Below are 15546 nucleotides of genomic sequence, written 5' to 3' on the forward strand. Positions count from 1 at the left end.
GTTGCTAGAATGTTGCTCTAAGGTGATTTGGGTGTTCTGGATGGTTGCTAGAGCGTTACTAGGTTTATGTTGTGTTTAAATACGCTACATGACTTTTAAAATCTGAACAGATTTTTAAACACTAGGCATCGTATACTTGCCGACTTTGTAAATAGTGGTGACAAAGGAAAACTGGCCAGCATACACTACACGCCTGAGGATGATATACTAGCAGTCGTTCTGATCACATCAAACTCACACAGAAATGTATGCCTTGTTGCTAGGAGACGCTTGACAAATGAAAACAACGTGTTCTAAAATCGTCTGAAAATATCAAATCGGAGTCTGTGACCATCATACACTACGTGATTTTTTTAATGGAAACTGTCAACTCAAATCTGCAGGCTGGCTCTGACTTTCGGCAACTAGCGTCAACTTCTCCAGACCGTAAATCGATGTAAAAATCGACGCAAAAATCGTGTAGTGAATTTCAGGCTTAAAGTGGTTGTTGGGATGGTGTTCTGATGGTTTCTAGGGTGCTCTAAGGGGTTGCTGTTGTTGAGTCTACGGTTCATTTTACAAAAACTCAAATTTGACTTTAAACAAAAGTCACATGATAGTTTCTGTCTGATGTTCTGCTCCAGGTCCAGCTGTGCACAAACATCAGTACTCTTCACACGCGGTGACTGACATCAACCTGGACAACGTCTGCAAGAAAGGAAACACCCTTCTGTGGGACCTGGTCCAGGACGACAGTGCGGTATGTTTACCTCGCAGCAGACTATTTGAAGTATTTAACATTTAGATTGTGATTCTTATGTGTTTCTGGTGTTGTCTTGGTGACTAGATCCACCTGTCGGAAGGCTTGATCAATGAGGCAGAGAAGCTGTTGTGTTCTCTGGTCTGCTGGTTCACTGACCGTCAGATCCGCATGCGTTTCATCGATGGCTGTCTGGAGAACCTCGCCAACCACCGGTGAGACCATCACAGATTTATGAAGTGCTGTAGGAAATTGCTGAAGAGGTTTGGGTTTTTCTAAGGTCCAGTAGGAGATATTTGATGGTTTCGTTTCTGCTTGCGTTCATCAGGTCAGTGGTGGTGTCTTTGCGTTTGCTGCCAAAGCTCTTTGGGACCTTCCAGCAGTTCGGCTCCAGCTACGACACTCATTGGATAACCATGTAAGAAACTCCGCCCACCACTGCTCTCCATGTTGTTATTAAGTGGAACTTAAGAACACTTTACAGATAATTTTGTGCTACAGGTGGGCGGAAAAGGAGCTGCACATGATGAAGCTCTTTTTTGATGATCTGTTACACTATATCCAGGAAGTGAGAGAGCAGCGCCACAAATTCGCTTTGTAAGTTTGGTGTCTTTATTTCTATATTACTGTTCAAAAAATTTGGGGTCGGTAAGATTTTTTTTCAGTGTTTTTGAAACATAATTCTCACCAAGCTTGCATTTATTTGATCAAAAATTTTGTAAAAACTGTCATATTGTGGAATATTACTTTAATTAATTTAAAAGAACTGTTTTCTATTTGATTATATTTTAAAATGTAATTTATTGCTGTGATCAAAGCTGAAATTTAAGCATCATTACTCCAGTCTTCAGTGTCACATGATGCTTCAGAAATCATTCTATGCTGATTTGCTGCTCAAGAAACATTTTTAGTTCTTATCAACGTTAAAACAGTTGTTTTAAATAATTTTTCCAAAAATTTTGCAACATTATAAATGTATTTACTGTCGCTTTTGATCAATTTAATGCATCCTTTCTGAATAAAAATCTTAATTTCTGTAAGAAAAAACAATGTTTTGTCTGAATTGTGTGTATGAAGTGCTGTGTTAACACCCCGTGTGTCTCAGGTACAGTCACAGCGCGGAGGTGCAGGTGCGTCTGCAGTTCCTCACCTGTGTGTTCTCAACGCTCGGATCACCTGACCACTTCAGTGAGCATCTCTCTTTATCTCTCACACACCGCTGCATGTGAGAATCACTCTATATGTAACTATATGAATATCCTGCCTGTGTGTGTGTGTCAGGGTTGAGTCTGGAGCAGGTGGACATCCTGTGGCACTGTTTAGTGGAGGACTCTGAGTGTTACGACGACGCCCTGCACTGGTTCCTAAACCAGGTCCGCAGTAAAGACCAGCACGCCATGGGCATGGAGACATACAAACACCTCTTCCTGGAGAAGGTCTGGTCACCGTATCATTGAAACACATCTTTTATACAGTACATGCCGTGAGAATGAATCTTTCATCGGCTGGTTCTCTCCCTCTCTCTCAGATGCCTCAGCTGAAGCCGGAGATGATCAGCATGACGGGACTCAATCTGTTTCAGCATCTGTGTAATCTGGCTCGTCTGGCCACCAGCGCCTACGACAGCAGCTCCAACTGCGAGGTTCACAGCAGCGGATCTCAAAATCTCGCCGGCAGTTTCTCTCGATGTGTTCTCCCTGACCGTTCTCTCTGTCTTTCTGTAGTTGTGTGGTATGGATCAGCTGTGGGGAATCGCGCTGAGGGCTCAGTCTGCAGACATCAGCCGCGCTGCCATCCAGTACATCAACTCCTATTACATCAGCGGTCAGTAAACGCCAAGCATGATTCATAACCATTAAACATTTACAATTTTGTAACCTCTCAATTTTCGTCATCAAATCACCTGTATTTTTATAGCCCTTTATGCAATCGAGATTCAAAGCAGTTTGACAGTATTAAACAAAGGAACAGAATAAGTGATTCAAACTTCAAAAATGAAGCAAATCCAAATTTTGCTATAAATCAACTGGCAGGACAGTAGTGTCATTATTTATTTCAAGTCAGTTCAGTATTTGTTCGGTTCAGTTCAGTAACTGTATAAAGTTCATTCATTATGAAACAAGTTCAATTCAGCGATAAGCAGCTCAACTGAACACACTGGTGTCATTATTCAGCTGATGTCAGATCAGTGTTGATTTAGATTAGATTAGATGCAAGAAGAAACCTTTTTTTAGCCGCTTTTAATACTGCTAGACATTTTTAAAGTACTTGAAATGTTTTTAAAAAAAGTTTTACCTGGAAATGATTGATCTTGTTTTTTATTGTTATGTTGTAAGCAGGGTTATTATCGTTAACTAAAAATATTAAAATCATTTTTGTTCATTTAAATAAAGCAGAAATAAAATGTAAATATTAGATGGAAAAAATTTAAAGTAAACAAAAATGAATGTTGCCTGGAAGTTAATAACTGCGAAAGCTAAAAGAAGAATAAATAAAGCCTAAATAGTAATGTTAAAAATATACAAAATTTAAAATGACTAAAAAATGTAACTGACAAATTAATCAAATGGCAGGTTTTTTCTAACATTATTTGGTTGCATAGTATAAGGGTGCTTTCACACTTGGTTAGATGGCCTGGTCCGAACCCGAGTTCGATTGCTCCCCCACCCCCCCGCCCCCGCTGGACTCCGTTCATATTATTTTATTTGGGTCTGAACCACGGTTTAGACCCCATTGCTTAGTAACGACGGTGCAGGAGAAGGCGGCAAATTCATAACATTGCTCTCTGCACTTTTATATATTTAAGTTTTTGAACCGTTCATTTTGTTTACAAAGCTTCGGTACGTAACGGCACTTACGTCTGTCTTACGAATGTACTGCAAATGATCTAAAGAACGCTGAAGGCGAACTGAAATGAGACATACAGCTCTCTGTTTGCAGCGCGTCAGTCACGCTCGTCAGGAAAGTGAGTGAAACGCACACAAACACATTTTTATCAAATAATACGTCATTAATAGAGGTTCACTTCCGCGATTTGGTACGATTGCATTCACATCATCAGCGAACTGTACCAGAGTTCACTTGAACCGTACCCCAGACCACCCTTTTTAAGCAGACTCGGGTACGGTTCGCGGGTGCGTACCTGAGTTCGGAAGACCGCGTTCACATCATCCAAACGAACCAAACTCTTACTTTGTTACTTTTAAAAGTAATGCATTACAATATTGCATTACTCCCTAAAAAAGTAACTAATTACGTTACTTACTTTTTATGGAAAGTAATGTGTTACGTTACTTTTGCGTTACTTTTTACATCTGGACAGGGCTTGCTTGTTTGTTTTTAAAATAAAAAAGTTCTATTTTTGGCAAATATAAAAGCCTTTTCACACCAAAAGTGAAATGAATAAGCCTCAGGCTGAAGGGAAAGTAAATTTACGTCTGTACAGTAGAATGCAGAAGAAGAAATTTCAACACACTTCAGCAATAAAAAAAGACACAAATGTTAGTCTAGATTATTTTTATTCATTTTGAGGAATACTGAATCTGTTTTTTTTTTGTAGGTTTTTTTTTTGTGAGCGAGATGAATTAATGCATATTCATATTTATTTTAGAACTACAGGAACATCTTCTGATTTCTCTCAACATGTGGACAGGAGAGCTGTCAATCAATAAATTGGAAAAAAAAGTAACTTGCGTTATTTGAAAAAGTAACTCGGATATTCTCTTGTAAATTAAAAAGTAATGCGTTACTTTACTAGTTTCTTGAAAAAAGTAATCTGATTACGTAACTCGCGTTACTTGTAATGCGTTACCCCCAACACTGCTGACGTCAATCGAACCCGGGTGCGCACCAAAAGTGCTTGTGTGACAGCACCCTTAATCTGCAATTTGTCCCATTGGACTTTGATGGTTGTGTTTTTGTTTTGTGTAATGCGATGTATTTATTAGTGTGTGTGACCGCAGGTAAAACGGGTCTGGAGAAGGAGCAGGAGTTCATCAGTAAGTGTATGGAGAGCTTGATGATGGCGTCTGCTAACCTCGAGAAAGATGCCCACTCCAGCCTGACCATCATAGAGAGAGGACTGCTGCTGCTCAAAACACACCTGGAGGCCTTCAGACGCAGGTACACACACTCCGTCACTGACATGAAAACCATGTCTATGTGAGAAATCATGTGGCATTTTAAAATTTTTGGATATAAAAATTTGAACGGACATTGAATAACCTGACAGAATGCTAGTAACCTCTATGACCTTCATCCTGTAAAAGAACACAGTTAAGTGTTAAGTGTGTGTGTTCAGGTTTGCGTATCACCTGCGGCAGTGGCAGATCGAGGGCACGGGCATCAGCAGTCATCTGAAAGCTCTCAGTGATAAACAGTCTCTCCCGCTCAGGATCGTGTGTCAGCCAGCAGGACTGCCTGACAAGGTATGCCTTCATCATCATCATCTTCCTCATCCCTGGTGTCTGCTCAGGCTGGGTTTAATGAAGCTTTCTGTGTGTGTGCAGATGACCATTGAGATGTACGCCAGCGATCAGGTGGCTGATCTGAGGGCAGAGGTCACGCACTGGTATGAGAACCTTCAGAAGGATCAGCTCAGCCAGCAGGCACAGCTGCAGGAGTTCGGTCAGACCAGCCACCAGCAGGACTTCCCAGGTACATGCACACAGAAAACACACACACACACACACACACTCTCTCTACTGGACGACTGTGACTCTATCGCATCTGAACCTCAAACAGAGCGTCCACTGACTGTATGATGTATATAGCGCACAAATGCCCATAAGCAAAAAAAACAAAAAAAAAGTGTGTTTATATATGTATGTATGTAAAATCTTTCATTTATATTTTGAAATTTATATGTGCAGTATTTATTAATATAGAATTTGTTCTTTTTTTCTTTGGTAATTTTATGCTTTGGATATTTTATATATATTATGTAATATAAATCTGTCCATCTGTCTATCTCTCTGTCTGTGTACGTCTTTATACATCCACATCTTATAATTTAAATATATTTAAATATATTTTTGTTTATATATAAATATTTATTCATATAAAATTATTCTTTTTCAGTGATTTTATATTTTGGATATATATAATTTAAATGTAGAATTTATATATACAATATTTAATAATATATAAATTAAATATTAATTGTATGTATGTATATCACGAGCTGACCACTGACTATGATGAGAAGACCCTTCGCGAGCTCGGCTTCAAGGACATGCAGGTGACCAAACAAATCCACATACACCTGTGAGTCCACAACACTAGACATAAAATGCTAAGAGACGTTTGTGTGTGCTGTCAGATGGTGTTCGTGTCTCTGGGCGCTCCGCGGAGGGAGAGGAAGGGCGAGGGAGTCCAGCTGCCGGCGTCGTGTCTGCCGGCCCCTCAGAAGGAGCACATCCCCATGCTGCTGCTCCTGCAGGAGCCCCACCTCACCACCCTCTTCGACCTGCTGGAGATGCTGGCCTGCTTCAAGCCGCCCGGCCCCGACAGACCCCAGCACAGCACTGAGGTAACATGTCAAGTCAAGTCAAGTCACCTTTATTTATATAGCGCTTTTAACAATTGCGCGTTAAATATCGCATGCGATTAATCGTGCAGACCTAGTATACAGTGATCTCTTATGGGCATTTGTGAATTTGTAAAATGAGTTAAAACCTCAAAAGTTCAAATGAATGTTCATATGGCAACATTTTGTTGTGGGATTTGACTGGTAAAGTCTGTGCGTGTGTGTTTATGTGCAGGTGGTCTGATGGGTCCGGTGCGCATGATCTCATCAGGACACGAGCTGACCACTGACTATGATGAGAAGACCCTTCACGAGGCCCCGACAGACCCCAGCACAGCACTGAGGTAACATGTCAAGTCAAGTCAAGTCACCTTTATTTATATAGCGCTTTTAACAATACAGATTGTGTCAGAGCAACTTTACAGTATTAATTAGGAAAATAGTGTGTCATAATGAAAAAAGTAACGTAACTAGTAATGTAACTAATTACTAATTACTTTTGAAATAAAGTAATCAGAACAGTAATGGGATTACTTTTAAAAGGAGTAATCAGTAATCAGTAATTTGATTACATTTTCAGAGTAACTTGCCCAACACTGATCAGCCACTGTGCCGATGCTTGTATCGAAATGACAATACCACATGATTGATGACGTTTGAAGCTTCGAACGTCATGCAGTATCGGAAAGTCGGGACAGCTGGTTTGAAAAAAATCGGCACTTCGCATGACTCATGTGTTTGACTTTACATTGACTTGGTTGTGTGTGTGTGTACACATATTTGGGATTCAGTAGAATACTTTAGAATAACCTCAACACCAGACAGAACACAGTAGCCAGAGCAAGAGATACGATAGATTTCTTTTGCATATCTGACAGTGTAACATTAAGCATTAGTATTTCAAATGAGTTAAACCTGTATCCTGTCTTCTGAGTAACATTGAGAATATCACTATATATTGTTGCAACACCGCCGCCACGACCAGTCTGACGGGGCTCATGCTTATAACAGTAGCGTGGTGGAGTAGACTCATTTAGACCAATATAATCATTTGGTTTTAGCCAGGTTTCAGTCAAGCAGAGTACATCAAAACGATTATCTGTGATCATTTCATTTACAATAACTGCTTTGGGTGAGAGTGAGAGTGAACATCCGGCCCCATGCCTCAGACCCGGTCCAGACTGAGTTAAACCAGCATCCAATCCAGTATGTTTCCTCCTGCAGAGTGTTCGCTGTGAGGAGCTGCACCTCCACGCGGAGAATCTGTCCCGCCGAGTGTGGGAGCTGCTCATGCTGCTGCCCACGTGTCCCAGCATGCTCCAGGCCTTCCAGAACATCTCCGATGACACGGTCAGTCACATGACCCATGCTGCCCAGTCATTTATTAAGAGATTTCTAGAGTTTGTTAGCCTGAACATGCACACTGTAAAAGCAGATTTTTTTGAAAACTAAGATTATTGAAGCATGTTTTATAATGTATCAGTCTTTCTACAAAATTGCACATTTAATTCAACATATTGAAATTCACTAGCAATTTTCTTAGTGAAAATTAACATTAAATTAAATTTGCATTAAATAGTTTTTTTGGGACAAAACTGAATACATCATGAGAAATGTATGGATTTTTTATACTTCAGAATCTCAAATTTAAAAATCTTTCTACTTCAAAATTTCATGTTTAATTCAACCTGTCGAAACTTATTAGCAATTTCTTGGTGATTTTGTTCTACTTGTTTATTTGCATTAAACAAATAGTTTTTAGTTTTATATGGGAAATGAATACATTAAAATAATAAGACCTTTTGATAATTTACTATATTACATTTGATATTTTTTAATAAACTGCTTCAAAATTTCACATTTAATTCAATGTGTTAATTCAAGTGAAAATTAATTTTACATATTTATTTTGCCTGAAATAGTTTTTAGTTTTTTTGGGCAAAACTGTATGCATTATAATAAGAAATGTTATGTATTTTTCATATTAAATTTCTTTTTTTTTTTTTTTTTTTTTTTTTACACCACCCCTTTTTTTTAGTAATCCACAATTATGCTTTTCTCCCTCCCAATCCCCCATCCCCTCAACCCCTATTATCTTAACCACATAACACAAACGAATGCAAATAACAATAATAATGTAAGTGTAGTTATTAAATGATACAATAAATGTACAAAGGAAAAAACAAAAAAAAAAACAAATAAATAAATAAACAAAACCAAAGAGAGAGAGAAAAAAAAAACTTAATCCTCTTCTGCATCTTCAAGTGACAGATCAATAGTATCAGTATAATTCAAGAAAGGTTTCCATGTTTTATAAAAGGTTTTTAAAGACCCTTTTAATGAAAAACAAATTTTTTCCAGCTTTAAACACAAAATAATTTATTTTATCCATCTATCATATGAAGAAGGGGATGCATGTTTCCACTTAAGGAGAATAAGCCTCCTAGCCAATAGCGTGGTAAAAGCAATAACGCCTTGCGTTCTTGAAGGAAATTCCAAACAGAGCTGTAAAAGGGTTATTGTCATATTAAATTTTATATATGAAGAGTTCATTTGCCAAAATAGATAACTCAAACTCAAACTCAAAAATCGTGTTTTTTCATTGTCCATTCCAATTAATCTCAATCAAACTGCAGTTGGGGTATTTTGATTAGGTTAAAAAAATAACTAAAAAAATACAGCTAACTAACACAATAAAACATGATAACATAATAAAAAACATGATTTTTGAAGTTTGAGTTATCTGTTTTTTCAAATAAACTCTTCATATATTTTTATACTTTAGAAATGAACTTTTTACTTCAAAATTCAAAAATTTCTACTTCACTTTTATGTCAATGTGCCAAGCATTTTCTATTAAATCTACTACTAATTTCTGAGTGAAAATTGTTTCTACATACATGTTTGTTCATTGCACTCTGCATGAAGTTTGATTTGTGCTCACCGTGGCTTTAGGGATCTGACGGTTTGTGCTGGAAGGATCTGTTGAGGATCAAGAGCCCTCATAAGCTGCTCTACGCTTTAGAAATCATAGAGGCCCTCGGCAAACCCAACCGCAGGATTCACCGCGAGTCTACGGTACACGTCCAGATTCACATGCACACATGCGGTCCTGCAGATCTGTAAATGTCCTGTCTCTTGAAACACGTGTGTTTTTGTGTTTCAGGGCAGTTACAGTGATCTGTATCCAGACTCTGACGACTCCAGTGAGGAACAGATCGAGAACAGCAAGAACACTTGGAGTTGTAAGGTACAAACTCCTCCTCTTACACTTCCACTGAAAATCATCTGTTGTTATTGTGTATTCACATATGAACTAGGTAACTATACTCATTTGAACACCAAATTTATGGGTTTTGGTGAAACTATTGTGCGATTTGTAGTTGTTATCCTGTATGTTTGAGTCCATGTGCTCTGTATAGTGTGTATTTGAGCTGAATGACAGACTGCACCTGTGTCTCTCCTGTAGTTTGTGTCGTCTGGAGGTCTTCAGCTTCTGCTGGACATTTTTAACTCTGCAATTTTAGAGCCGAAAGAGCAAGAGTCCTGGACTGTGGTGAGTGTCACGAACACATCGGTGTCATATAACGTTTGCAAGGGCTTTGTTCTTCTTTCCTTTTGACTTTGGAGTGAAGTAAGTCCAGGACATGTTCTTTTCCACAGCTCTGCCGTCAGTTGGACAGCTGTGGATATCATGTGTCTTCTCTTCTCTCTCTGCAGTGGTTGTTGGACTGTCTCGCGTGTCTGCTGAAGCTCATTTGTCAGTTTGCGGTGGATCCGGCCGATCTGGACCTGGCCTATCATGATGTTTTCGCCTGGTCTGGTCTCACGGACACACAGAGGAAGAGGGCGTGGCCAGGGAAGTCCCGCAAAGCCGCGGGGGATCATGGGAAGGGCCTGCATATACCTCGTCTCACAGAGGTGTGAAACTGCTTCTAAATGGATTTTTCTCTGCGTATGCTTGCTTTTTTCTAAATGTTGTGATTGTCTTCTCTGTCAGGTTTTCCTAAGTCTTGTGCAAGGCACCAACCTCATCCAGCGGCTCATCAACGTGACCTACACATACGACAATCTGGCGCACAGGTGAATAACATGTGCAAACACTCCTTTTCATTAATTTTTTTATTTGCTTACAATTTTTCTGTTTTTTTTTATAACCCTTCTGTCTTGTGATTATCCTGCAGGGTTTTGAAGGCCCAATCAGATCACAGATCCAGACACGAGGGTAAGCACATCATTGGTTATATATCTGTGCATGTTTCTACTTTTCTGTCATTATTGGCGATGTTTGATTAATATTTATTCTTAATAATGTTCATGCAGTAACTCATTACTCCATGTGGCTGCTGGTGAGCTGGGCTCACTGCTGTTCTCTGGTGAAATCCAGCCTGGCTGATAGTGAACATCTGCACGACTGGCTCAAGAAGCTCACGCTGCTCATACCTGAGGTAAACGAATGAATGTCTTGATTTGATCCATTTCTGAAATTAATTCTATTGATTAAGGTCACACAAGGACACTAATTAAGGTCGCGTAGTAGGGCAGTCAAAATGGCTGAAAAACTGAATTAGAATTTTGTACTTAAATATTATCAATTGTGCTGGGTAACGATTAATTGCATCCAAAATAAACGTTTTTGTTTAAATAATATATGTGTGCGTACTGTGTATATTTATTATGTATATATAAATACACACACATGAATGTAAATATTTAAGAAAAATGTATGTTTATATATTAAATATATTTATATATAATATAAATTAGATGAATATAAATATATACATGTAAAAATTTTCTAAATATATTCTGTATGTGTGTGTCTTTATATACATAATAAATATACACAGTACGCACACATATATTATGTAAACAAATCAAGCAGAATATTACTAAATATTATTACTAAAATATTACTAATGCACGTTTCTTCAAAGCAATAAAATAAAACGACTACCTTTGAAACAAGTGCATAATGTTTAAATTAATGTTTATAAATCATATATAATTAATTAAGTTACTTAAAAATTAGAAACAAAACAGCATCATGTATGTATGTATAGTTTAATACAAAGGACCGAAAACCAATCACAAAGAGTACTTTTTCATTTAAAAACAAGAGATGCAGTGGGATGGGGAAAACCGCAATAAAGTCTTGAGACATGTTTTTTAAAAATTTGAACTTGCATTAATTTTACATGGCTTTCTAAACATGCGGCTCTCTTGTGTGAGACGCGAGTGCAACGCAACGGTGATAGACGTCTCTCTAGAAAATGCGATAAATATGCGTTCTGTGTGAACGGCTTGGTTTCAGTTTTGATGTAAACAACATCATCTCCGCATTGATGCTCTCTTTTTCCGCAATATTTTGAATAAACAACGTAGCAGCACCGCATCCAGTGGGTTCAACTGTACAGGCTAAAAAAGCATTAAAATGCAATGACACCTACATCGTCATCGCATCTCGTGCGCCACTGATAAGGCTGCCTGACGCACACCTAAAATTCAAATGTAACGTTTTTGCAGTCGAATGTGGATTTATATTTTAAATTTGACGAGTATTCGAAATTCAATTTTTTTTGACAGCCCTATCCCGTAGGCAGGGAACAATTATATCAGCCAATCAAACCATAGCTATTCAAACCAGTTAAAAAAACATGTTCTACCCTGTATTTCCACAAAATATTTATGTGAAATATATTGAATATTCTGTGCAATGCATTTTATTCCAGAAGTTAAATTCGTGTATGAATGCCATTCAAATGGCATTCAAATGCCCAGAATGCCATTTATTTATTAATATTTCTATTTTTAAGTTAAATTTATGCATTTGGTAGATGGTTTATTGAAAGTGACATGCATTGCATTAAGGGTATACGCCTTTTATGAGTTCATGCATTCTCTGGGAATCAAATTCATGACCTTGGCATTGCTATTATCATGCTCTGCTGTTGGAGCTGCAGGAATGCTGTTTCGGATTGTATTTTATCGTATTGTTGTACTGTATCTGCAGACGGCGGTGCGTCAGGAGGCGTGCAGTGGTCTGTATAAGCTGTCTCTGTCAGGTCTGGAGGGGGGAGAATCCATCAATAGATCCTTCTTGCTGCTCGCTGCGTCCACACTGCTCAAGTTCCTGCCAGACGCACAGGCGCTTAAACCCCTGAGAGTAAGTGCTGTACAAACACTGACAATGTCAATGTGCCAGTGTTATTTTAGTATTTATGTATTTAGTATTTATTTGTATGTATGTATGTGAATAAAAATTGATTTAGCTTTTATCTTTATATTTTTGTCTTTCATTTTAATTTTAGTTAAATTTTTTTGGTAATTATATATAGTGCTGTCAAACGATTAATCGCATACAAAATAAAAGTTTTTGTTTGCATAATATATGTTTGTGTTCTGTGTATATTTATTATGTATATAAATACACACACATACAGTATATATTTTGAAAATATTTACGTGCCTATATTTATATTCATATAATTTATATTAAAAATAAATATGTTTAATAAATAAACATAACCTATTTTTCTGAAATATGTACATGCATGTGTGTGTATTTATATATACATAATAAATATGCACAGCACACATACATATATTATGTAAACAAAAACATTTATTTTGGATGCGATTAATCGTTTGACAGCACTAATTATATAATGCTTTGTCTGTTTTTTTATATTTTTAGGTTTTTGTATATTTCTAAATAGTCATTAAAAATTAGAATTCAATTTTTAGAAATGGCATTTTATTGTTCTAAATAGTTGTAAATTATTTTTATTTCAGTTTTAATTTTATTTCAGTTAGTAATTTTAGTACTTAAACATTTATGTTTTATTAATTTTATTTATGGTTGCAAATTTAAATTTTTCTTGTTATAATTTAAATGTAAATTAAAATAAAATAAATAATACAAATTAAATTACATTATGGCTCGGTTTCACAGATGGGGCTTAGCTTAAGCCAGGACTAGGCCTTAGTTAAATTAAGATATTTAAGCAGCTTTAATAAAAATGCCTTAGAAAAACGTTTGAGGTGTGCATCTTGAGACAGAACGATGGCACTGACATTTTAAGATATGTAAGAGCAAGATATTTTCAGTTGAGACGGCTCAAACATGCATTTTAGTCTGGGACTAGCCTTAAGCCTGTGAAACCAGGGTTATATTTCTAATTTTAGAAATTAGCTTTATATCAGTGAACACAAATTTATTTTTTATAGATTTAGTTTGGTTTTAGTTAATGATAACAGCTCTTCTTAAGTGCTGGCTCAGTGTTATTTAATGTTTTGGGTGCACAATTCCTTTAAATGAGTGTAAATGTGTGTCGTTTCGCCGGTGCAGGTGGAGGATTTTGAGGAGGAGGCCATGTTTCGCACCGGCTGTAAGGAGTATTTCTGGCTGCTCTGTAAGCTCATCGACAACATCCATGTGAAAGACACTAGTCAGACCACCCTGCTGGATCTGGACGCTCTGGCGCGACACCTCGCCGACTGCATCCGCAGGTCAAACACGCTCCTTTTGCTAGGGTTACTGCATCAGTTTCCTTCTGAACCCGTAACTTACTCCTTCAGAGCACAACCACGAGCAAACTAACTTTATTAGTTAGACTAGAGCAGGGGTGTCCAAACTGTCCTGAAGAGTTAAGCTCTTACTAGGCATACTAGAAACCTAAAGGCAGGTATGTTGAGGTTTGTTGAGGCAAGTTGGAGCTAAACTCTCCAGGACCGAGTTTGGGCACCCCTGGACTAGAGTGACAGTTTAATGGAAAATCACTGGTAACATTATGCTACTAGAAAGTAATTGAGCAAAAATGTATCATTTATCTTTGTAAATACTGTGAAGCCACTGAGCTTTGAGCATGCTGTTGTTATATTTCTATTTGCAGTCGTGAGATTTTGGACCAGCAGGACGGGGCAATCGAGGACGACGGTCTGACGGGTCTCCTGCGTCTCGCCACCAGCGTCCTGAAGCACAAGCCTCCCTTTAAGTTTTCTCGGGAGGGTCAGGAGTTCCTCAGGGACACGTATGACCTGCTGTTCCTGCTGCCCAGCCTGAAGGACCGACAGCAGCCCAAATGCAAGAGTCCCACAGCCCGCGCCGCAGCCTATGACCTGCTGGTGGAGGTGGTCAAGGGTTCGGTGGAGAACTACAGACTGCTGCACAACTGGGTCATGTCGCAGCACATGCAGGGTGAGCGCCACAACCGTGAGTGCGTTGCAGTGGTTTCCTGTGGACATCTCTAACTTCTGTTGCTTTTAAATTAGGCGGATGAGTTAAAGGAGACATATTATGCCCCTTTTTACAATATGTAATATAATGTGTCTGTGAAATTTCAGCGCAAAATACTCCACAGATCATTTATTATATAATTTTGAAAATGCCTATTTTGAGTGGAAGCAGAAACATGCTGTTTTTCGGGCCTGTCTCTTTAAATGCAAATGAGCTGCTGCTCCCCGCCCTCCTCTGAGGCTGGGACTCTAAACAGTGTTCTGTGCTCGTCTGTGCAGCCAAACACAGAACGGTTAGCATGTTTTGCTCAAACTTTCACCATGGCATTAGAGCTGGTACACCGTTGTCGCTTGTGAAATCAAAATGATGGTGCCATGGGTGGAAACTTACAGATTAAGGGGCGGTAATATTATAATGAGATCCCTTTGCCACATCACCAAGGGAGCGAAATCAGACACGCTCGTTTTCTCAGACGCTTGCAGAAAAAGGCTTACCAAAACAAAGTTACTGGGTTAATCTTTTTCACGTTTCCTTGGTTGATAGATGCACCGGGGACCTGATTATAGCACTTAAAACCTGGAAAAGTCAGATTTTCATGATATGTCACCTTTAATACAATAAACTTCCTTAGTTAACCTTAAAGTACTTTAGCTAACATTGAAAAATTATTCTAAAGCATTAATTATTCACAGTTAATGTTACTTTCAACATGTACTAATGCATTTTTTAAAATAAAAACTTGAACTAACAAGAAACAGGTGTATTTTTATTAACTAACATTAACAAAGTTTCATAAATACTGTAACAAATGTATTGCTCTTAGTTAATGCATCAACTAAGGTTAACTAAGAGAGGTTATTGTTAAGTGTTACAGTTTCTTTTTTTAATCCTAACCCTTATTTAGATCTAGACAATATTAGAAACTAAATCATCTTAATTATTAGCAAGGTTGTCCTTATAAATTGATTTATAAAGCAATAAGCCCCAAGAAGCCGTGGTTTACAGTGAATTTATAACAGCTAAGGGGTGTTGTTAGGAGTG

The 15546-nt window shown here is 37.9% G+C and overlaps 1 protein-coding gene across 1 annotated transcript in view; it reads left to right on the forward strand.

Moving 5' to 3' along the window:
- Positions 1-15546, forward strand: part of LOC107700805 (ubiquitin carboxyl-terminal hydrolase 34-like) — a 57247-nt gene that overhangs the window by 21269 nt on the left and 20432 nt on the right. The window contains exons 16-39 of the mRNA XM_016502620.1: positions 624-739; positions 827-954; positions 1068-1157; positions 1241-1336; positions 1845-1927; positions 2021-2175; positions 2268-2381; positions 2464-2563; positions 4702-4861; positions 5040-5166; positions 5248-5412; positions 5895-5978; positions 6060-6269; positions 7491-7616; positions 9222-9344; positions 9433-9516; positions 9736-9822; positions 9987-10187; positions 10267-10349; positions 10451-10491; positions 10590-10714; positions 12280-12432; positions 13618-13778; positions 14162-14466. Coding sequence (XP_016358106.1) covers positions 624-739; positions 827-954; positions 1068-1157; positions 1241-1336; positions 1845-1927; positions 2021-2175; positions 2268-2381; positions 2464-2563; positions 4702-4861; positions 5040-5166; positions 5248-5412; positions 5895-5978; positions 6060-6269; positions 7491-7616; positions 9222-9344; positions 9433-9516; positions 9736-9822; positions 9987-10187; positions 10267-10349; positions 10451-10491; positions 10590-10714; positions 12280-12432; positions 13618-13778; positions 14162-14466 — 3117 coding nt within the window. The remainder of the gene's footprint in view (positions 1-623; positions 740-826; positions 955-1067; positions 1158-1240; positions 1337-1844; positions 1928-2020; positions 2176-2267; positions 2382-2463; positions 2564-4701; positions 4862-5039; positions 5167-5247; positions 5413-5894; positions 5979-6059; positions 6270-7490; positions 7617-9221; positions 9345-9432; positions 9517-9735; positions 9823-9986; positions 10188-10266; positions 10350-10450; positions 10492-10589; positions 10715-12279; positions 12433-13617; positions 13779-14161; positions 14467-15546) is intronic.

This window comes from Sinocyclocheilus anshuiensis, unplaced genomic scaffold (assembly GCF_001515605.1).
Source record: "Sinocyclocheilus anshuiensis isolate Anshui unplaced genomic scaffold, SAMN03320099.WGS_v1.1 scaffold1127, whole genome shotgun sequence".
In the NCBI taxonomy this organism is placed as follows: Eukaryota; Metazoa; Chordata; class Actinopteri; order Cypriniformes; family Cyprinidae; genus Sinocyclocheilus; species Sinocyclocheilus anshuiensis.